Source organism: Salvelinus namaycush, chromosome 13 (genome assembly GCF_016432855.1).
Source record: "Salvelinus namaycush isolate Seneca chromosome 13, SaNama_1.0, whole genome shotgun sequence".
Taxonomy (NCBI): Eukaryota; Metazoa; Chordata; class Actinopteri; order Salmoniformes; family Salmonidae; genus Salvelinus; species Salvelinus namaycush.
Window position 1 is genome coordinate 36,426,855 of NC_052319.1, and position 23,620 is coordinate 36,450,474.

The window sequence follows — 23,620 nt, forward strand, 5'->3', positions numbered from 1 at the left end:
TAGGAAGATCAACAACGTGCAGTAGGGGTGTTTAGGAACATCAACAACGTGCAGTAGGGATGTTTAGGAACATCAACAACGTGCAGTAGGGATGTTTAGGAACATCAACAACGTGCAGTAGGGGTGTTTAGGAAGATCAACAACGTGCAGTAGGGATGTTTAGGAAGATCAACAACGTGCAGTAGGGGTGTTTAGGAACATCAACAACGTGCAGTAGGGGTGTTTAGGAAGATCAACAACGTGCAGTAGGGATGTTTAGGAACATCAACAACGTGCAGTAGGGATGTTTAGGAAGATCAACAACGTGCAGTAGGGGTGTTTAGGAACATCAACAACGTGCAGTAGGGGTGTTTAGGAAGATCAACAACGTGCAGTAGGGATGTTTAGGAACATCAACAACGTGCAGTAGGGATGTTTAGGAAGATCAACAACGTGCAGTAGGGATGTTTAGGAACATCAACAACGTGCAGTAGGGATGTTTAGGAAGATCAACAACGTGCAGTAGGGATGTTTAGGAACATCAACAACGTGCAGTAGGGATGTTTAGGAACATCAACAACGTGCTGTAGGGATGTTTAGGAACATCAACAACGTGCAGTAGGGATGTTTAGGAAGATCAACAACGTGCAGTAGGGGTGTTTAGGAAGATCAACAACGTGCAGTAGGGATGTTTAGGAACATCAACAACGTGCAGTAGGGTTGTTTAGGAACATCAACAACGTGCAGTAGGGATGTTTAGGAAGATCAACAACGTGCAGTAGGGATGTTTAGGAAGATCAACAACGTGCAGTGGGGGTGTTTAGGAACATCAACAACGTGCAGTAGGGAGGTTTAGGAAGATCAACAACGTGCAGTAGGGATGTTTAGGAACATCAACAACATGCAGTAGGGATGTTTAGGAAGATCAACAACGTGCAGTGGGGGTGTTTAGGAACATCAACAACGTGCAGTAGGGATGTTTAGGAAGATCAACAACGTGCAGTAGGGGTGTTTAGGAAGATCAACAACGTGCAGTAGGGATGTTTAGGAAGATCAACAACGTGCAGTAGGGGTGTTTAGGAAGATCAACAAGGCACAGTAGGGATGTTTAGGAACATCAACAACGTGCAGTAGGGGTGTTTAGGGAAATCAACAACGTGCAGTAGGGGATGTTTAGGAACATCAACAACGTGCAGTAGGGATGTTTAGGAAGATCAACAACGTGCAGTAGGGATGTTTAGGATGATCAACAACGTGCAGTAGGGATGTTTAGGAACATCAACAACGTGCAGTAGGGATGTTTAGGAAGATCAACAACGTGCAGTAGGGATGTTTAGGAACATCAACAACGTGCAGTAGGGATGTTTAGGAAGATCAACAACGTGCAGTAGGGATGTTTAGGAAGATCAACAACGTGCAGTGGGGATGTTTAGGAAGATCAACAACGTGCAGTGGGGATGTTTAGGAACATCAACAACGTGCAGTGGGGATGTTTAGGAAAATCAACAACGTGCAGTAGGGATGTTTAGGAAGATCAACAACGTGCAGTAGGGATGTTTAGGAAGATCAACAACGTGCAGTAGGGGTGTTTAGGAACATCAACAACGTGCAGTAGGGGTGTTTAGGAACATCAACACCGTGCAGTAGGGATGTTTAGGAAGATCAACAACGTGCAGTAGGGATGTTTAGGAAGATCAACAACGTGCAGTAGGGATGTTTAGGAAGATCAACAACGTGCAGTAGGGTTGTTTAGGAAGATCAACAACGTGCAGTAGGGATGTTTAGGAACATCAACAACGTGCAGTAGGGATGTTTAGGAAGATCAACAACGTGCAGTAGGGGTGTTTAGGAAGATCAACAACGTGCAGTGGGGATGTTTAGGAACATCAACAACGTGCAGTAGGGGTGTTTAGGAAGATCAACAACGTGCAGTAGGGGTGTTTAGGAAGATCAACAACGTGCAGTAGGGATGTTTAGGAAGATCAACAACGTGCAGTAGGGATGTTTAGGAACATCAACAACGTGCAGTAGGGATGTTTAGGAACATCAACAACGTGCAGTAGGGGTGTTTAGGAACATCAACAACGTGCAGTAGGGTTGTTTAGGAAGATCAACAACGTGCAGTAGGGGTGTTTAGGAAGATCAACAACGTGCAGTAGGGATGTTTAGGAAGATCAACAACGTGCAGTAGGGATGTTTAGGAAAATCAACAACGTGCAGTAAGGGTGTTTAGGAAGATCAACAACGTGCAGTAGAGGTGTTTAGGAACATCAAAAACGTGCAGTAGGGATGTTTAGGAAGATCAACAACGTGCAGTAGGGATGTTTAGGAACATCAAAAACGTGCAGTAGGGGTGTTTAGGAAGATCAACAACGTGCAGTAGGGGTGTTTAGGAAGATCAACAACGTGCAGTAGGGGTGTTTAGGAACATCAACAACGTGCAGTAGGGATGTTTAGGAAGATCAACAACGTGCAGTAGGGATGTTTAGGAACATCAACAACGTGCAGTAGGGTTGTTTAGGAACATCAACAACGTGCAGTAGGGGTGTTTAGGAAGATCAACAACGTGCAGTAGGGGGGTTTAGGAACATCAACAACGTGCAGTAGGGATGTTTAGGAACATCAACAACGTGCAGTAGGGGTGTTTAGGAAGATCAACAACGTGCAGTAGGGGTGTTTAGGAAGATCAACAACGTGCAGTAGGGGTGTTTAGGAACATCAACAACGTGCAGTAGGGGTGTTTAGGAAGATCAACAACGTGCAGTAGGGGTGTTTAGGAAGATCAACAACGTGCAGTAGGGATGTTTAGGAAGATCAACAACGTGCAGTAGGGGTGTTTAGGAACATCAACAACGTGCAGTAGGGATGTTTAGGAACATCAACAACGTGCAGTAGGGATGTTTAGGAACATCAACAACGTGCAGTAGGGGTGTTTAGGAAGATCAACAACGTGCAGTAGGGATGTTTAGGAAGATCAACAACGTGCAGTAGGGGTGTTTAGGAACATCAACAACGTGCAGTAGGGGTGTTTAGGAAGATCAACAACGTGCAGTAGGGATGTTTAGGAACATCAACAACGTGCAGTAGGGATGTTTAGGAAGATCAACAACGTGCAGTAGGGGTGTTTAGGAACATCAACAACGTGCAGTAGGGGTGTTTAGGAAGATCAACAACGTGCAGTAGGGATGTTTAGGAACATCAACAACGTGCAGTAGGGATGTTTAGGAAGATCAACAACGTGCAGTAGGGATGTTTAGGAACATCAACAACGTGCAGTAGGGATGTTTAGGAAGATCAACAACGTGCAGTAGGGATGTTTAGGAACATCAACAACGTGCAGTAGGGATGTTTAGGAACATCAACAACGTGCTGTAGGGATGTTTAGGAACATCAACAACGTGCAGTAGGGATGTTTAGGAAGATCAACAACGTGCAGTAGGGATGTTTAGGAAGATCAACAACGTGCAGTAGGGGTGTTTAGGAAGATCAACAACGTGCAGTAGGGATGTTTAGGAACATCAACAACGTGCAGTAGGGTTGTTTAGGAACATCAACAACGTGCAGTAGGGATGTTTAGGAAGATCAACAACGTGCAGTAGGGATGTTTAGGAAGATGAACAACGTGCAGTGGGGGTGTTTAGGAACATCAACAACGTGCAGTAGGGAGGTTTAGGAAGATCAACAACGTGCAGTAGGGATGTTTAGGAACATCAACAACATGCAGTAGGGATGTTTAGGAAGATCAACAACGTGCAGTGGGGGTGTTTAGGAACATCAACAACGTGCAGTAGGGATGTTTAGGAAGATCAACAACGTGCAGTAGGGGTGTTTAGGAAGATCAACAACGTGCAGTAGGGATGTTTAGGAAGATCAACAACGTGCAGTAGGGGTGTTTAGGAAGATCAACAAGGCACAGTAGGGATGTTTAGGAACATCAACAACGTGCAGTAGGGGTGTTTAGGGAAATCAACAACGTGCAGTAGGGGTGTTTAGGAACATCAACAACGTGCAGTAGGGATGTTTAGGAAGATCAACAACGTGCAGTAGGGATGTTTAGGATGATCAACAACGTGCAGTAGGGATGTTTAGGAACATCAACAACGTGCAGTAGGGTTGTTTAGGAAGATCAACAACGTGCAGTAGGGATGTTTAGGAACATCAACAACGTGCAGTAGGGATGTTTAGGAAGATCAACAACGTGCAGTAGGGATGTTTAGGAAGATCAACAACGTGCAGTGGGGATGTTTAGGAAGATCAACAACGTGCAGTGGGGATGTTTAGGAACATCAACAACGTGCAGTGGGGATGTTTAGGAAAATCAACAACGTGCAGTAGGGATGTTTAGGAAGATCAACAACGTGCAGTAGGGATGTTTAGGAAGATCAACAACGTGCAGTAGGGGTGTTTAGGAACATCAACAACGTGCAGTAGGGGTGTTTAGGAACATCAACACCGTGCAGTAGGGATGTTTAGGAAGATCAACAACGTGCAGTAGGGATGTTTAGGAAGATCAACAACGTGCAGTAGGGATGTTTAGGAAGATCAACAACGTGCAGTAGGGATGTTTAGGAAGATCAACAACGTGCAGTAGGGGTGTTTAGGAACATCAACAACGTGCAGTAGGGATGTTTAGGAAGATCAACAACGTGCAGTAGGGGTGTTTAGGAAGATCAACAACGTGCAGTGGGGATGTTTAGGAACATCAACAACGTGCAGTAGGGGTGTTTAGGAAGATCAACAACGTGCAGTAGGGGTGTTTAGGAAGATCAACAACGTGCAGTAGGGATGTTTAGGAAGATCAACAACGTGCAGTAGGGGTGTTTAGGAACATCAACAACGTGCAGTAGGGTTGTTTAGGAAGATCAACAACGTGCAGTAGGGGTGTTTAGGAAGATCAACAACGTGCAGTAGGGAGTGTATAGGAAGATCAACAACGTGCAGTAGGGATGTTTAGGAAAATCAACAACGTGCAGTAAGGGTGTTTAGGAAGATCAACAACGTGCAGTAGAGGTGTTTAGGAACATCAAAAACGTGCAGTAGGGATGTTTAGGAAGATCAACAACGTGCAGTAGGGATGTTTAGGAACATCAAAAACGTGCAGTAGGGGTGTTTAGGAAGATCAACAACGTGCAGTAGGGGTGTTTAGGAAGATCAACAACGTGCAGTAGGGGTGTTTAGGAACATCAACAACGTGCAGTAGGGATGTTTAGGAAGATCAACAACGTGCAGTAGGGATGTTTAGGAACATCAACAACGTGCAGTAGGGGTGTTTAGGAAGATCAACAATGTGCAGTAGGGGTGTTTAGGAAGATCAACAACGTGCAGTAGGGATGTTTAGGAACATCAACAACGTGCAGTGGGGATGTTTAGGAACATCAACAACGTGCAGTAGGGATGTTTAGGAAGATCAACAACGTGCAGTAGGGATGTTTAGGAAGATCAACAACGTGCAGTAGGGGTGTTTAGGAACATCAAAAACGTGCAGTAGGGATGTTTAGGAAGATCAACAACGTGCAGTAGGGATGTTTAGGAACATCAAAAACGTGCAGTAGGGGTGTTTAGGAAGATCAACAACGTGCAGTAGGGATGTTTAGGAACATCAACAACGTGCAGTAGGGATGTTTAGGAACATCAACAACGTGCAGTAGGGGTGTTTAGGAACATCAACAACGTGCAGTAGGGATGTTTAGGAACATCAACAACGTGCAGTAGGGATATTTAGGAAGATCAACAACGTGCAGTAGGGGTGTTTAGGAAGATCAACAACGTGCAGTAGGGGTGTTTAGGAAGATCAACAACGTGCAGTAGGGATGTTTAGGAAGATCAACAACGTGCAGTGGGGGTGTTTAGGAACATCAACAACGTGCAGTAGGGGGGTTTAGGAACATCAACAACGTGCAGTAGGGATGTTTAGGAAGATCAACAATGTGCAGTAGGGATGTTTAGGAACATCAACAACGTGCAGTAGGGATGTTTAGGAAGATCAACAACGTGCAGTAGGGATGTTTAGGAAGATCAACAACGTGCAGTAGGGATGTTTAGGAACATCAACAACGTGCAGTAGGGATGTTTAGGAACATCAACAACGTGCAGTAGGGAAGTTTAGGAACATCAACAACGTGCAGTAGGGATGTTTAGGAAGATCAACAACGTGCAGTAGGGATGTTTAGGAAGATCAACAACGTGCAGTAGGGGTGTTTAGGAACATCAACAACGTGCAGTAGGGGTGTTTAGGAAGATCAACAACGTGCAGTAGGGATGTTTCGGAAGCTCCATCAACTCCACCCTAAAGTGGAGCAAAAGTTGTGTAAACGTTGAGTCCACCAGCGCCTTGTATTATTACCAGGGGCAGGACTGGATATGGCTCTACTCTCAGAACCAGAACTGTCTGGAGTATTTGAAAGAGCTGGTGGCTTTGAGACAGTAAAACACAAGGAAAGTCAACAACTTGAAAATCAACGAGATGAAGGCCACCATCTCCCCCAAGAAGAAGCCAGAACCTCCGCCACTCACCTCCAAGGACGCACAGGTACAGAGGCTTTGAAACACTAAATGGCTATGACCTCTCCTTACCATTATCTTTGCCTAATAGAATGCCTAATAAAGAAATCAATAAACAATCTTATTCTCTCTTTTGGTTGTGTTGCTTTTTTTTCGACAGATCATGAGGACCAAACCGTTTGCCCCTCCAATCCCCATTGAGGACACCAGACTTATTTTACGCTGTCATCTCGAGCTGTGACCCTGAGCCCACGAGCAAGCTCCACTTAAACGATGGGCACGCTGATGTTGACTTTATTGGTGAGTTGTTATTTAGTCAGAAGTAATATCAAGTTGCTTAAAACATGAAGACAGTGGACAACATCCTGTGGTTGATCAACTGGTCATTGTGAGCGACACTGTTGAAATCGGCCTACATAAAATTTCTTGTCTCAGAGTAACTGTAACTGTTTTTTCCTGTCTTTCTGTGTAGAATTTTGATGGGCATTTTTAGAACTGAAGTGAACCCATCTCTCTCTCTGTGGCCACAAGCACCTGTGAGCATGACCTCCACTCCAACTGGGTCATGAGTGTCCCACAGCATCCCAGCAGCAGCACGGCCAAGAAGAACAGCGACAACGAACAGCCGACGACACCTACAGAGGAACCCCATCCACCTGCTCAAAGTGGTTGATTTCTCCTTCCAGACCCCGCAACATGTACGCACGCAGCTGGTAAGGAATTGGTGGGGAAACACTGTAATATGGAAAGTAGCAGGAAGTGAGAGAGAGATGTGAGAGGAGCAGGTTGACTAGAGGAAGGAGGAACTGAGAGAGAACAAGAGTAAATAGGGTGGAGAGTGGCAGCCAACGATGACATGAGAAATTCTGTCATTATTTTGGCATTAATACATTTGCAAACAAAGTAAAAAAATATATAATTGAGTTAATAAAGCCGCATACAAACATGGTCTCTTTTTTTTGCTTTCTTAAGGCAGCTCCAAAATGCAGGTGTTTCAGCCTGGCTCAGTGCTTTCTGTGGTGGTGGGGCAGTCAGTGGAAAATACGGCGTGAAGGGGTTGGTAATGTTCTCTAGTTGCGCCGTGATTGGCTCAGTGTTCTGTCACTCATGGAACCATTGTCACCGCAAAATCTACAGGGAGAGCTCCAAAATTCAATCCCCTTGGGTGCTGCCATAGAGTTACATTAGAAGTGCCCATCCAAGAAGGCTCAAGGTCATTGACCACAGATAAAATGAAGTCAAACCCCGTTATATCTACCGTAGCTTTGATTGGACTGATCATGTCAACATCATAATTTCAAAATCTTAGCTAGCAAGTTAGACAAGCAGTCATCATCATGAATCACATCAATATACTGGCAAATCCTTTTTATCCTTGTAATATGAAGATAAATTATAGATAAAACATATTAGTGCTCATCGGCCATTGGACATAAACATGACACAAGTTGGAAATCGCAAATTAAACAATGAGTGGTTTGGAAGGAATCAGTGGCTAACTGCAAGCTTTGCAATGCGATCCTTAGCCTGCTATTTAGTGGAGTGGGTTTGTTGTCCAAGTCTGCAGTTTAAGGGTCTCTTTTCCAAGCTTAAAAGGATAAACATTCAACACTATGGGCCAGAAAAGTTTGAATACATTGGCCATGCTATCAATCTAGCATGACTTCTGCCTCGTTCAAAACAACTGGAAACTCAGAAATGGGAAATCTCAGACTACAGTGAGGGGGAACGAGCTCCGACTTGGAAAATACGTTTTGAATGGTCATCCAACTCAGAATTCCAAGTTAGGAACTCGGGCCTCTTTCTAGAGCTCCGACCTGAAGATCACTGACATCATGATTCAACCGTGTTTTTTTTCCTAGTTGTCTTGAAAGCAACAAAAATCCAGAGAATGCCATACTTTGATTACAAAAGTTGCCCACAAAAGTTGCCCACAAGGACCGCTGTGCCACCTTCCTGTTAAAGTGAGCACAGCACAACAAGGTGAGTCCAAAAACGTATTGTACGCTGCTGTATAAATGATGTAATATGCCAGGGTAATATGTATACTGTAGCTAAGAAAGTAATACTAAGTGTATGTTGTGTAGTAAGCTGTTAGTATCCCATGTGCCACACCCTAATAATTTGGTCCCTTTCCCCCTCATAACTTAGCCTACTGTTCTGACTTGGTGGTGCACAATGTAGCCTATTGCCTGTTTTAGAGAAATTGAATCATTGAATATTGTAAGAGCTTTCATTGTCTGCTTATATGCCCCCTTTATTTATCTTACAGATCTGACTGTACAGGGAGAATACTGTTTAAACAGGTCAGCCATTTGTTTAAGCAAGTCAACCATATCAGCTATGTTTTTTTTAAAAGGCAGTAAACGAGGCTGAATGAACTGTTTCGCTGCCAGACAAGGCCCTGCTGATAGCCAGGTGTAGCAGTGGTAAGGTGATGGGACAGCTTTATGTAGGCCCTAACAGTTTGTGGGCACCGTTTGTCATCGTTATAGTGCAATTCATGTTTTTTTTTGTATTGTGTAGTGGCTTTTCTGGCATGCATTAAAAAAATATATTTTTGCCCCACCAAGATTTACATGCTAAAATTGCCACTGCTACAGGGGGAACAGAGAAAATGGTGTCAGCCAGAGCAGAGGCACCTATCCTGACAACATCTCTTGTGTTTTCACATTTCTAATCCTGGCGGCCTGATAAAGTCCAGTCTGCTGCGGCCCCTGTGACTGTTACCTGATCCACAAACGGCTGTGCGTAACTTGGGACAGCGTAATGCCCAACAAATGCTCTCATTACCTAGTTACTGTGACTGTCAAGAGACCATCTACTCCACATGACTCAGCTGTCATCACACGTCTGTCAGCTGAACAATGCAACTGTCCATTTTCTTTATGTAGGCTCATTTTATCCAGTTTTTCCTGGAGCATCCGTCTCTCAAGACAACCAACATTAGGTTGTTCACTATGTACCGCAAAGACTGAATTATTAAACCAAGGTTCTGCTAATTTAATATTATGCTGTAGAGCAGGCTATCATTTTACTATTACAATATGATATATTCTATTTAGCGTATATTTCTGCACATTAAAATGGCTCACCGTGGCACGTTCACTTTTTCCATGATTTCATGTGGACCTGTGGTGTGTTTGTTAAATTGTACTTTGTCTGAAACTGAAGATTACATGTTGTACTCCTGCTGGTTATCTACAGTAATCTGAGACCACATGTTGTACTCCTGCCGGGTTATCTACAGTAATCTGAGACCACATGTTGTACTCCTGCTGGTTATCTACAGTAATCTGAGACCTCATGTTGTACTCCTGCTGGTTATCTACAGTAATCTGAGACCACATGTTGTACTCCTGCTGGTTATCTACAGTAATCTGAGACCACATGTTGTACTCCTGCTGGTTATCTACAGTAATCTGAGACCTCATGTTGTACTCCTGCTGGTTATCTACAGTAATCTGAGACCACATGTTGTACTCCTGCTGGTTATCTACAGTAATCTGAGACCACATGTTGTACTCCTGCTGGTTATCTACAGTAATCTGAGACCTCATGTTGTACTCCTGCTGGTTATCTACAGTAATCTGAGACCACATGTTGTACTCCTGCTGGTTATCTACAGTAATCTGAGACCACATGTTGTACTCCTGCTGGTTATCTAAAGTAATCTGAGACCACATGTTGTACTCCTGCTGGTTATCTACAGTAATCTGAGACCACATGTTGTACTCCTGCTGGTTATCTACAGTAATCTGAGACCACATGTTGTACTCCTGCTGGTTATCTACAGTAATCTGAGACCACATGTTGTACTCCTGCTGGTTATCTACAGTAATCTGAGACCACATGTTGTACTCCTGCTGGTTATCTACAGTAATCTGAGACCACATGTTGTACTCCTGCTGGTTATCTACAGTAATCTGAGACCACATGTTGTACTCCTGCTGGTTATCTACAGTAATCTGAGACCACATGTTGTACTCCTGCTGGTTATCTACAGTAATCTGAGACCACATGTTGTACTCCTGCTGGTTATCTACAGTAATCTGAGACCTCATGTTGTACTCCTGCTGGTTATCTACAGTAATCTGAGACCACATGTTGTACTCCTGCTGGTTATCTACAGTAATCTGAGACCACATGTTGTACTCCTGCTGGTTATCTACAGTAATCTGAGACCACATGTTGTACTCCTGCTGGTTATCTACAGTAATCTGAGACCTCATGTTGTACTCATGCTGGTTATCTACAGTAATCTGAGACCACATGTTGTACTCCTGCTGGTTATCTACAGTAATCTGAGACCACATGTTGTACTCCTGCTGGTTATCTACAGTAATCTGAGACCACATGTTGTACTCCTGCTGGTTATCTACAGTAATCTGAGACCACATGTTGTACTCCTGCTGGTTATCTACAGTAATCTGAGACCACATGTTGTACTCCTGCTGGTTATCTACAGTAATCTGAGACCACATGTTGTACTCCTGCTGGTTATCTACAGTAATCTGAGACCACATGTTGTACTCCTGCTGGTTATCTACAGTAATCTGAGACCACATGTTGTACTCCTGCTGGTTATCTACAGTAATCTGAGACCACATGTTGTACTCCTGCTGGTTATCTACAGTAATCTGAGACCTCATGTTGTACTCCTGCTGGTTATCTACAGTAATCTGAGACCACATGTTGTACTCCTGCTGGTTATCTACAGTAATCTGAGACCACATGTTGTACTCCTGCTGGTTATCTACAGTAATCTGAGACCACATGTTGTACTCCTGCTGGTTATCTACAGTAATCTGAGACCACATGTTGTACTCCTGCTGGTTATCTACAGTAATCTGAGACCACATGTTGTACTCCTGCTGGTTATCTACAGTAATCTGAGACCACATGTTGTACTCCTGCTGGTTATCTACAGTAATCTGAGACCTCATGTTGTACTCCTGCTGGTTATCTACAGTAATCTGAGACCACATGTTGTACTCCTGCTGGTTATCTACAGTAATCTGAGACCACATGTTGTACTCCTGCTGGTTATCTACAGTAATCTGAGACCACATGTTGTACTCCTGCTGGTTATCTACAGTAATCTGAGACCACATGTTGTACTCCTGCTGGTTATCTACAGTAATCTGAGCGCTCAGTAAATAGAGTAGGAGCAGCAAGAATGAACATGTACCATCATATACTCCAACCTTGAAAGAATAGTAACTATTCATTATCTTAGGCTTTGTCCTCTGCCTCTCTCAATGTGCATCAGCCCTGCCTCTCAATGCAAATTCAAATCACCTCGCTCCAGATCAGTTTCCTGCATCATCCCTATTGTCTGGAGATTCAACCCTTTTCAAGGACAAAAAAAAAGGGACAAAAATAGTTATTTTCTTTATTACCAAAAGCACAGTGCACACACACTGTAGACACACAGACCGACAGACACACACACACACTAGACACTCACACCGACAAACATTACACTACACCAACACACACACCGACCGGCACACACTGACAGACACACACTATAGACACGCACACCGACACACACTGTAGACACGCACACCGACCAACAGACAGACACACACACACTGTAGATGCGCACACCGACCGACACACTGTAGATGCGCACACCGACCGACACACTGTAGATGCGCACACCGACCGACAGACAAAGACACACACTGTAGACACGCACACCGACCGACAGACAAAGACACACACTGTAGACACGCACATCGACTGACAAAGACACACACTGTAGACACGCACATCGACTGACAGACAAAGACACACACTGTAGACACGCACATCGACTGACAGACAAAGACACACACTGTAGACACGCACATCGACTGACAGACAAAGACACACACTGTAGACACGCACACCGACCAACAGACAGACACACAAACTGCTGTATCATCCTAACATTCATTTTTTCTCTGCCTTGCCCTTGGGGCTGAAGAAGGCAGACATGCTCTTCATGCCTGTTTTGTCCACCTTGGCCAGGGTCTTCTGTGCAGCACTCATCTTCTTGGGCGGCTGGAGGACGAGAAGAGAGAGTCAATAGCATTGCTCATCCGCCTTGAGTGAAGATGGCTGAAACGTTATTACATATCAGCATGACTCATTTCCAGACAGAGGTTACTTGTAGGCCTCTGCACTGCATTGCTTTAAACTGCAATCACGTAGAATGGTTTAGCTTGACTGAAAATTATATACGGGGCTCTAAAAGACATTTATATACAGGGCTCTAAAAGACATTTATATACAGGGCTCGAAAAGACATTTATATACAGGGCTCTAAAAGACATTTTCGTTGATAGCACTGCTGCTCCCAATTTAAAGTTAGGAGCACCACATCAAATTTAGCAGCCCCAGAAAATGTTTTTATTGATAGACTGTATATCAATGTGAATTCTAGCTTCTGCTGAAGCACATGTTGTTCCCTAGAAACTAATACGTAACTCTGGAAATTAGTTTAACTAAAATGTTGATACAAATACCTGTTATTGAAATTAAATAGATTTTGAGATGCATTACATAGACAACTGTACACTGTCTGTTTAAGAATGTCAGGTTTGTGAGGAGGAAATGCAAATCTGTCATTCAATCATTGCTATGATCATTGATCACCTGAAGAAGCTATGCCTTCTCCTTTCTTTCTGTGCCCCACATGTTTGGCTATACTGTTAAAGTTACCAGGTCCAGGTTGTTAACTAGCTAGCTAATGAGGTAACTGATAGCTAATGAGGTAACGTCACTGATCAAGGTGCTAACGACCCGCGACATGGTTTATGAATGTAAAATGCGGCCTGCTAATGGAGGTGCATCTCCCAAAAAACATAGCGGCAGTAATACGGGTCACAACTTTTGAACGGTTTGGGCTAGAGACGCTTGTTTCTCCAGGGCACAGGGAAACAGCGCTACAGCGAAGCCTAATCATTACAACTATTATTTTGGGGCCAATTTTTTTTTCTTGATGCACTGGTGCTCCTAAATCAAAATGGAATGTCACGCAGCTAAATATTTAGGAGCTTATGTGACTAAAATGGTTGCACTTCAGAGCCCTGTAAACGTATATGTATTATGTAGGCATAACTATAAAACCAAAAAGACATGAGATTTAGTAAGGTACGGGAAACCTATCACTACCTAGAAAACTGTTAGAGAAAAAAATGCCTGCAAGAGTCCCCCCCTCATTTCTCTCCTTGGTCCCTTCGTGCAGACTGCCCCTAATCTCACTCACTTTGCGGGAGAAATCGGAGCTGTTGAATTTGGTGTAGTCCTCTCCTGCCTCCAATGGTTTGTCAGTCAGTTTCCGCTTCTGCCGACCGAACACGGTACTTACAGTTAGCCGTACTTTCCACTCAGAACACCGACCATCACATCCCAGACACACGACACAGACAAGCCAGGGACACGCAAGATACCATGACTACCGCAAACCCGCCAACCACAACCCCCAACACACGTGAAACAGGAATAAAAACACACTAATCTACTGCTACACTGCAACCATCAGGTGAATGTCAATAGAACACAGTTGAAGAGCCACTGGCGCTGCAATATCTAAAAGCAAGCAGTAAATTGAAAAAGATGCACAAAAAAATTACCGAATAAACACAGAACTTGGAACAAATATGCTGTATACAAATATAACTACACAGTGTGACGACACAAATTCAAAATGAAGTTGGAGAAAATACCTTTGAGGGAGGCTCCACCTCCTTAGGACTTGAGAGCTCAGGTAACCTGTCAGGAGGAAAGTGAAGGATTACTGACTCACCATCAAACTGTTACACACTAACAATACTGCTTAATGTGTTTCCTTCAGTACTATCATGGTCTTAATGTCACAATCTGGCACTTGAATCACCAGTACATTTACAGTCAAAGTGCTGCCCTGGGCCCTGCACTGTGTGGGATGTGTTTTGAAAAGAACTGCCTCAAACTGCCCGCTCATCTGCAGTTCTGGGGGCGGTTTCCATTGAATAAAAATGACTCAGTGGCAGTTACAATGAAGCTACATGAAAATGTAATTCTAGATTGTGCTTTTAACATGATTACATAAAAACTAAGTATAGTCAATGTGTGTACATACTGGAGATGCTTGAGGAGGGCTTTGCTTAGGTCTTCACTGAGGTACTCAGATATCAGGCCATGGGCATACCGCAGGTAGTCCTCTGTGTGGTTATGAATAGAGGGCATGAGAGTGTTAATACCACAGCATCACTTTATATATTTCATTACACAATTATAACCTTGCTATTGATATCACAGAAAACTGGGTTTACAATCTGATCTTGTGTGAAACTCAATGTAAAACAGGAATTGGCTAAGTCTGCTGTGCTAGGTCCTGGGGTGTAGCTAGGTCCTGGGGCGTATCTAGGTCCTGGGGCGTAGCTAGGTCCTGGGGCGTATCTAGGTCCTGGGGCGTAGCTAGGTCCTGGGGCGTAGCTAGGTCCTGGGGCGTAGCTAGGTCCTGGGGAATATGTACAAAATACGGCCCAAAATGTGCATGCGCCAGTTCATGCAAACGTTGGTTGACGTGAGAATATGCTCACTTCTCTGCAAACTTTAGACAATGAGTACACATCTCTGCTAGTGGTTGAAATATTGTATTGCAAGCTGGGAAGTAAGTATTTTGTGCAAATGGAGGAAATGATGAAAAACTTGTTCATAAATAAAACAGGAAAACATATGAACAAGAATGCAGCCATTTGCCGTTAGTGAGAAGAGAAAAAAAAATTATCTGTAGAATTTAAAATAGACGTATGAATATTTATCCTATTTAGTTTATTTTCATAACCATTGGAGAATAAATGATTCACCTCTTTTGGCGGTGATGGGTTTATATTCCCGAAGAAGCCATACAACAAATGACCATGCGCATCTCATTTAACCTAGTAGTCTAGTAAATAAATAGACTATGTGTTTCAAGTTTTCAATCCCAGAGACCGCACATTTTATAATACTGTCAAATTGAACATTGAAGTAGGCCTATGTATACTACTACAAGTACTGTAAATACATTTTATTTTGAGTAGCAGGCCCTAGACAATGTGTCAGAATTTGCGGGCCGTCCATCATGTTTAGGTTGGTGGAAGAGTGGATGGAGAACATTTCTGAATCTAAATGTTCCACTGATAGGTCCACAACAAGTTGCCCTTGTTTTCTCATTCACAAACTGACACACATCCTTTGCCAGACACAGCAGAAATTACTGCTAAAGACTCAAACAGTCTGCCAACACAGTAAATAGACCGGTAGCTTACGTTAAATATTTGACAGTATGGGTAGGCCACAGTATTGCTGTGCGATATGAGCACGACATCATAGCCTATTTAATCTCAGAGATTATACCAAGACAGGACATAGAAAAACAATAATCTACTGACAAACTAAATATTGAACAACAATTCATCTTTTGTATGCTGTGGCCTAATGCAAATAGTTCCAAATTATACAGCAAATGATAGGTGTTATATTCATCATAAATGGTGAATGGAGGGCGTTTTACGAGAAGTAAATTATAACAGGTGATTTATAACGGGAAACATGCGTATGTATGGCGTGCACCAAGTTTATAATCTAAATATTTTTGCTCAGTCTTTTCAGAAATGGAGCACGCAGATATTTAGTGTGAAATGCATGCAACAGTTATAAATGAGGCCCCTGATCTCTACAAGGGGTTTGGTGCCATCCTCTGGTTCATGTTATGTATGCAGGCCAGGGAGAGCATGCCCAGGTATATAGTACTGGACCAGACTGAACCTGGGCTTGACTCACCTTCCTGGGTCTCTGACTCCTGCTTGACTCGGACATACGTCGTGGACTTTACTCCCTCTCCCACTGAGATGTTACTCTTTCTGAGGATCTTCACTGTCCTCTCAGCCTGGAACAGCAGAGACACAGCCAGACCAACACACAGTTAACGCTGTCACATCTACTGGCCATTCCCCACTCCTCCCCTGGGAACCCACAGCATGGCCATTCCCCACTCCTCTCCTGGGAACCCACAGCATGGCCATTCCCCACTCCTCCCCTGGGAACCCACAGCATGACCATTCCTCACTCCTCCCCTGGGAACCCACAGCATGACCATTCCCCACTCCTCCCCTGGGAACCCACAGCATGGCCATTCCCCACTCCTCCCCTGGGAACCCACAGCATGACCATTCCCCACTCCTCCCCTGGGAACCCACAGCATGGCCATTCCCCACTCCTCCCCTGGGAACCCACAGCATGGCCATTCCCCACTCCTCTCCTGGGAACCCACAGCATGACCATTCCCCACTCCTCTCCTGGGAACCCACAGCATGACCATTCCCCACTCCTCCCCTGGGAACCCACAGCATGACCATTCCCCACTCCTCTCCTGGGAACCCACAGCATGACCATTCCTCACTCCTCCCCTGGGAACCCACAGCATGGCCATTCCCCACTCCTCTCCTGGGAACCCACAGCATGACCATTCCTCACTCCTCCCCTGGGAACCCACAGCATGACCATTCCTCACTCCTCCCCTGGGAACCCACAGCATGACCATTCCCCACTCCTCCCCTGGGAACCCACAGCATGACCATTCCCCACTCCTCCCCTGGGAACCCACAGCATGGCCATTCCCCACTCCTCCCCTGGGAACCCACAGCATGACCATTCCCCACTCCTCTCCTGGGAACCCACAGCATGACCATTCCCCACTCCTCTCCTGGGAACCCACAGCATGACCATTCCCCACTCCTCCCCTGGGAACCCACAGCATGACCATTCCCCACTCCTCCCCTGGGAACCCACAGCATGACCATTCCCCACTCCTCTCCTGGGAACCCACAGCATGGCATAACACCTGATTGATGATTAGTTTAATGGGCTAGAACAAAACCTTGCACACCTTAGACTAGGACACGTGGGGGTACTGGGCCTATCCACAGGGGGTACTAGGACACCTGGGGGTACTGGGCCTATCCACAGGGGGTACTAGGACACCTGGGGGTACTGGGCCTATCCACAGGGGGTACTAGGACACCTGGGGGTACTGGGCCTATCCACAGGGGGTACTAGGACACCTGGGGGTACTGGGCCTATCCACAGGGGGTACTAGGACACCTGGGGGTACTGGGCCTATCCACAGGGGGTACTAGGACACCTGGGGGTACTGGGCCTATCCACAGGGGGTACTAGGACACCTGGGGGTACTGGGCCTATCCACAGGGGGTACTAGGACACCTGGGGGTACTGGGACTATCCACAGGGGGTACTAGGACACCTGGGGGTACTGGGACTATCCACAGGGGGTACTAGGACACCTGGGGGTACTGGGCCTATCCACAGGGGGTACTAGGTCCCCTGAGGGTACTGGGACTATCCACAGGGGGTACTAGGACACCTGGGGGTACTGGGCCTATCCACAGGGGGTACTAGGACACCTGGGGGTACTGGGCCTATCCACAGGGGGTACTAGGACACCTGGGGGTACTGGGACTATCCACAGGGGGTACTAGGACACCTGGGGGTACTGGGCCTATCCACAGGGGGTACTAGGACACCTGGGGGTACTGGGCCTATCCACAGGGGGTACTAGGACACCTGGGGGTACTGGGCCTATCCACAGGGGGTACTAGGACACCTGGGGGTACTGGGCCTATCCACAGGGGGTACTAGAGAAGAATCATGAGACCAATGGCCTACTGGTAAAATGCACATGAGGGGGTACTTCAGGGGTCCTCCGGGCAGAGTAACATTCAGTTGGTGGTACAGTAACTGACAAAGGTTGGGAACCACTGCAATAGAGGATGATATGGGCATATGCAGCTCATAGTGATCAACGTGTACCTTTTTCTTTAACCATTCCATGGTCCTCTCCTGGCTGTAGCGCTGAAACTTCTGACTGCCCACCTCTGAAGGAGCAGCACAAAGAGCATGTATAACACCTGAGACCACAACATTACACTTGTATTCTGTGTGCACGTGCAGCTCATTCTTAGAAAATCAGAAACAATGTGACAAGAGTGCTGCAGTCTCTGAGGATCTGATATACACATTTAATCCAGCAACCATTCATGTGCGCTTCAGACTGTCGTACGAGTGAGAAGATAATTATTGGGTTGAAAGGGGTCGTAATCAGAGTTTGATAGTTGATTGTTTCTGAGGATCACATTAACTTTCAACATTAGTTTGTATCTGCTGAACACAGTGACCTCTGACCTTTCTCCTCAGCCACATGGTGCAGGGAGGCCTGGGAGCGTGTGCAGCTCAGCAGCCTGGTGCATGCTGGGAAGTCCTCGTCCATCACTACCTGGTCCACGGGCTGGAACTTCCCCTACAGCAGAACACAGAGAAATTAAATCACACAAAAAAGACAGATGACATCACAAAAGGGCAGAAATGACCTTGCAAAGAGAGAGAAAGACCGAATGATATGTCATCACAATGACCGAACAGAGATGACATCACACAGGACAGAGATGACATCACAAAAGAGAGGAAGACAGGTGACATCGCAAAGAGAGGACAGGACATCGCAAAGAGAGAAAGAGAGATGGATGAAATCACAAAGGGGGGGACAAGAGAGATCACAAAGAGAGAAAGACTGACGAAGATGTAATCATAAAGGGGGGGGGGGGGGACAAGAGAGATCACAAAGAGAGAAAGACTGACGAAGATGTAATCATAAACGGGGAGATGAAGATGCAATAAAACCAATTAAATGAATTTCTAAAGTGAGTATGGTCTTATGGCCTTCCCTTAGGGTGTCCACCAGGGTGGGTGAAAAAGCACTTTGGTGTTGACATTTCACTTCCTTATGTTATAAAATATATTTTACCAAGACAAATATAATTCATGTTCTGAATCGTTCAGTGGGGTCTTTCTCTGAAATAGCAGTAACATTATGTCCAAAAACTCAGATTTCTTAACCTAATACATCCGATAATAAGCACCGAGCTCTGTTAACAGAGAGGTGTAGCTTTATCTGCAAAACTTTTGAGGATTTTACATTTTGTGTTCGTCGTCTTCCAAGTTGTTTCCATGGGTCGCAAAACTTTTGCAGGACATGAGCTGAATTAAATGTAAAAGGCTTGAAAAAAAAATGGAAAAAAAGAACAGGAACTTTGCATTAGAGGTCGACTGATGGCCGGTTAATTAGGGACGATTTCAAGTTTCCATAACAATCGGTAATCGGCATTTTTGAACGCCGATTATGGCCGATTACATTGCAATCCACGAGGAGACTGCGTGGCAGGCTGACTACCTGTTACGCGAGTGCAACAAGGAGCCAAGGTAAGTTGCTAGCTAGCATTAAACTTATCTTATAAAAAATTATCAATCTTAACATAATCACTAGTTAACTACACATGGTTGATGATATTACTAGTTTAACTAGCTTGTCCTGCGTTGCATATAATCAACGCGGTGCTTGCTAATTTATCATCGAATCACAGCCTACTTCGCCAAACGGGTGGTGATTTAACAAAAGCACATTCGCGAAAAAAGCACAATCGTTGCACCAATGTAAATCGTTGCACCAATGTACCTAACCATAAACATTAATGACTTTCTTAAAATCAATACACAAGTATATATTTTTTAAACCTGCATATTTAGTTAAAATTAATTATATTTAGCAGGTAATATTAACTAGGGAAATTGTGTCACTTCTCTTGCGTTCAGTGCAAGCAGAGTCAGGGTATATGCAGCACTGTGAACTGTGTGAAGACCATTTCTTCCTAACAAAACCGTAATTAATGTGCCAAAATGTGCCAATTTTACATAATTATGACATAACATTGAAGGTTGTGTAATGTAACAGCAATATTTAGACTTAGGGTTGCCACCCGTTCGATAAAATACGGAACGGTTCCGTATTTCACTGAAAGAAAAAAAGTTTTGTTTTCGAAATGAGCTCCTAGAGTGTGCGGCTCTCCGTTATTTTCAAGTTTTCTACTCCGCTAGCCAGCACCTCGCCTTAATAGGTGTGCGTTTCTTTTTCTTCTAGAGCGTTTCCGGATTTGACCATATTAATGACCAAAGGCTCGCATTTCTGTGTTTATTATATTATAATTAAGTCTATGATTTGATATTTGATAGAGTGTCTGACTGAGCGGTGGTAGGCAGCAGCAGGCTTGTAAGCATTCATTCAAACAGCACTTTCCTGTGTTTGCCAGCAGCTCTTCGCAATGCTTGAAGCACAGCGCTGTTTATGACTTCAAGCCTATCAACTCCCGAGATTAGGCTGGCAATACTATAGTGCCTATAAGAACATCCAGTAGTAAAAGGTATATGAAATACAAATGGTATAGAAATAGTCCTATAATTCCCATAACTACAACCTAAAACTTCTTACCTGGGAATATTGAAGACTCATGTTAAAAGGAACCACCAGCTTTCATATGTTCTCATGTTCTGAGCAAGGAACTTAAACGTTAGCTTTTTAACATGGCACATATTGCACTTTTACTTTCTTCACCAACACTGTGTTTTTACATTATTTCAACCAAATTGAACATGTTTAATTAATTATTTGAGACTAAATGTATTTTATTTATGTGTTATATTAAGTTAAAATAAAAGTGTTCATTCAGTATTGTTGTAATTGTCATTATTACAAATATAACAGATTATGAAAGAGAGATGAGGTTTGAACATTGGTTTTCTTAGAGGATTATCTACACAATAAAGAGAGTATTTTGCACATTGGTCAAAAGATGTGTTTTTGATTGGACACACTACTTACCTCTTTACCCGCTTTGATCAAGTAGGGCAACAGTAGGTAGAGGGGATCCATTGGAGTGACATACAGAAGTCTCCCATCTGTTCAAAATCAAATAAAACATTTGAATCTTCAACACCACAATGTACACCATGTATTAAGACTGGTTACGCTTAACTACCTATCATCTGATTGGAAATTACCTCTCTGTACTGTCTGGCCAATGAACCAGGAGTGGAAGTCCTCATTGAAGGCTTTGACCTCATACAGCTGCACATCACCACTGCCCAACAGGTACAAAGACGCTGCATCTAGAAAAGTAAAAATAGATAGTTAGCTAATTTCACTAGATAGAGTAAAGAGAAAGCTAGCTACCACTTTGGAGAATGCTTTTTTCAATGCTTTTGACTTTCATAGTTTTGCTTCGAATGATAGGTAGTGTACGTTGTGTCTGTGTAAAATGTGCTATTGATGCTAACTAGCTACCTGTTGAAGGGTTCCTAAGCAGGATGAAAGTGGGGTCACTGTCATCTTTCTTTGATGTTTCCACTGCAGAGTCTGTGTGGGCAAAGAAATACACAAATACATGACATGCTGCTGCTGTTGTCACCGATGCAGCCCACTGCTGGACGCGAAACATTGTTGCAAGTGGAGCAGCTCCAGTTAGATAACGATCGATCTAACTCTATTTTAGATCACTGTACTATGGATTGATAGTTATCGTGAAGTTGCGCTAACTCGGCTACGATGGATCATGCAACAACAACTGCCATTGTAGTAGCTGGAAAGACGAACCAGCATTGACAGTAACTTAGCTACATGCTGTCTAAACTACTATTAGGTTAACTACCTAACGTTACGTAGATGCCAGCTAGCTATTTAGTTAACTAGCGAACGTTAGACCAAAGGTTAGTTATACACATATTTGTTATACCACAGATATAACAATTACTGTTACAATATTAGGTTATGCACAGATGAAAGTGAAATTAGTAAACTAACGTTAGCTAGCTACAGTTGCCTAATTTACCTGCTGCAACAACAACCCATCTGTCGTTTTGTGAATGTGGTGTCCGCTTCTTTTTAGTGGTCATTTTGATCTCGGTTAGCTAGCTAGTTAAAATGGCACGCAACAATTTAAAAGTGTATTTTTTGTCAAGAAGAAAGCTAGCTAGCTGGTTGTTGTCAGCGCAACAAATCAGCGTCTCGTCAGCAGCACAAAAACGTACTTCCGTATCACAGAATTTGGGAAATGTTAAAATAAAAGTCCCCCACGTAATAGTAGAAAAGTCTCAATAACCTGTAATTATTAATTATATATGACAATAATTAGAGTAGCAGCAGCATAAAAGAGGGGGTTTGATGGTGGGAGATGGCGGGACACAATGCAAATAGTCCGGGCCAATGTGCGGGGGCACCGGTTAGTCGGGCTAATATGAAGTAATATGTACATTAATGTGTAGTTAAAATGGTATTCATTTGATTACCTGTTCAGGAGTCTTATGGCTTGGGGATAAAAGCTGTTGAGAAGCCTTTTGGTGCTAGACTTGGTGCTCCAGTACCGCTTGCCATGCAGTAGCAGAGAAAACAGTCTATGACTGGGGTGGCTGGGGTCTTTGACAATTTTTAGGGCCTTCCTGTGACACTGCCTGGTGTAGAGGTCCTGGATAGCAGGCAGCTTAGCCCCAGTGATGTACTGGGCCATACGCACTACCCTTTGTAGTGCCTTGCGGTCGGAGGCTGAGCAGTTGCCATACCAGGAAGTGATGCAACCAGTCAGGATGCCCTCGATGGTGCAGCTGCAGAACCATTTGAGGATCTGAGGACCCAGTCGTGCCCTCTTCACGACTGTCTTGGTGTGTTAGCTTGTTGGTGATGTGGACACCAAGGAACTTGAAGCTCTCAACATGCTCCACTGCAGACCCGTTGATGAGAATGGGGGCGTGCTCGGTCCTCCTTTTCCTGTAGTCCACAATCATCTCCTTAGTCTTGATCACGTTGAGGGAGAGGTTGTTGTCCTGGCACCACACGGCCAGGTCTCTGACTTTCTCCCTATAGGCTGCCCGTCAGGAAGTCGGCGGCCCGTCAGGAAGTCCAGGATCCAGTTGCAGAGGGAGGTGTTTAGTCCCATGGTTCTTAGCTTATTGGTGAGCTTTAAGGGCACTATGGTGTTGAACGCTGAGTTGTAGTCAATGAACAGCATTCACACATAGGTGTTCCTTTTGTCCAGGTGGGAAAGGGCAGTGTGGAGTGCAAAAGAGATTGCATCATCTGTGGATCTGTTGGGGTGGTTCTAGCAAATTGAAGTGGTTCTAGGGTTTCTGGGATAATGGTGTTGATGTGAGCCATGACCAGCCTTTCGAAGCACTTCATGGCTACAAACATGAGTGCTACAGGTTGGTAGTCATTTAGGCAAGT

The 23,620-nt window shown here is 44.3% G+C and overlaps 2 protein-coding genes across 3 annotated transcripts; both read right to left on the reverse strand.

Moving 5' to 3' along the window:
- Nucleotides 1-9,677: 9,677 nt before the first annotated feature.
- LOC120058114 (golgin subfamily A member 6-like protein 22) lies at nt 9,678-11,594 on the reverse strand. Its single transcript, XM_039006589.1, has one exon. The coding sequence runs from the start codon at nt 11,592-11,594 to the stop codon at nt 9,678-9,680; it is 1,917 nt and encodes a 638-aa protein (XP_038862517.1).
- A 267-nt stretch (nt 11,595-11,861) lies between these two features.
- On the reverse strand, nt 11,862-22,415 carry LOC120058483 (ribonuclease H2 subunit B-like). 2 transcript variants are annotated; one of them, XM_039007172.1, is made up of 11 exons: nt 22,233-22,415; nt 21,689-21,760; nt 21,406-21,513; nt 21,227-21,303; nt 18,700-18,814; nt 18,328-18,392; nt 16,282-16,387; nt 14,594-14,675; nt 14,199-14,244; nt 13,739-13,816; nt 11,862-12,531 (listed from the first exon to the last, which is right to left on the reverse strand). In XM_039007172.1, the coding sequence occupies exons 1-11, from the start codon at nt 22,294-22,296 to the stop codon at nt 12,421-12,423; spliced, it is 924 nt and encodes a 307-aa protein (XP_038863100.1). In that variant the 5' UTR covers nt 22,297-22,415; the 3' UTR covers nt 11,862-12,420. The 2 variants fall into 2 exon arrangements, with proteins under 2 accessions (XP_038863100.1, XP_038863101.1); XM_039007173.1 differs by lacking the exon at nt 13,739-13,816.
- Between the last annotated feature and the right edge of the window lie 1,205 nt (nt 22,416-23,620).

Coding starts and splice junctions, on each gene's coding strand:
- LOC120058483 (XM_039007172.1), bottom strand. CDS start 22,296: ATGACCACTAAAAAGAAGCGGACACCACATTCACAAAACGACAGATGG. Junction 21,761..22,232: donor ATGGGTTGTTGTTGCAGCAG/GTAAATTAGGCA, acceptor TTGCCCACACAG/ACTCTGCAGTGGAAACATCA. Junction 13,817..14,198: donor AGGTGGAGCCTCCCTCAAAG/GTATTTTCTCCA, acceptor TTCGGTCGGCAG/AAGCGGAAACTGACTGACAA.
- LOC120058114 (XM_039006589.1), bottom strand. CDS start 11,594: ATGTGGTCTCAGATTACTGTAGATAACCAGCAGGAGTACAACATGTGG.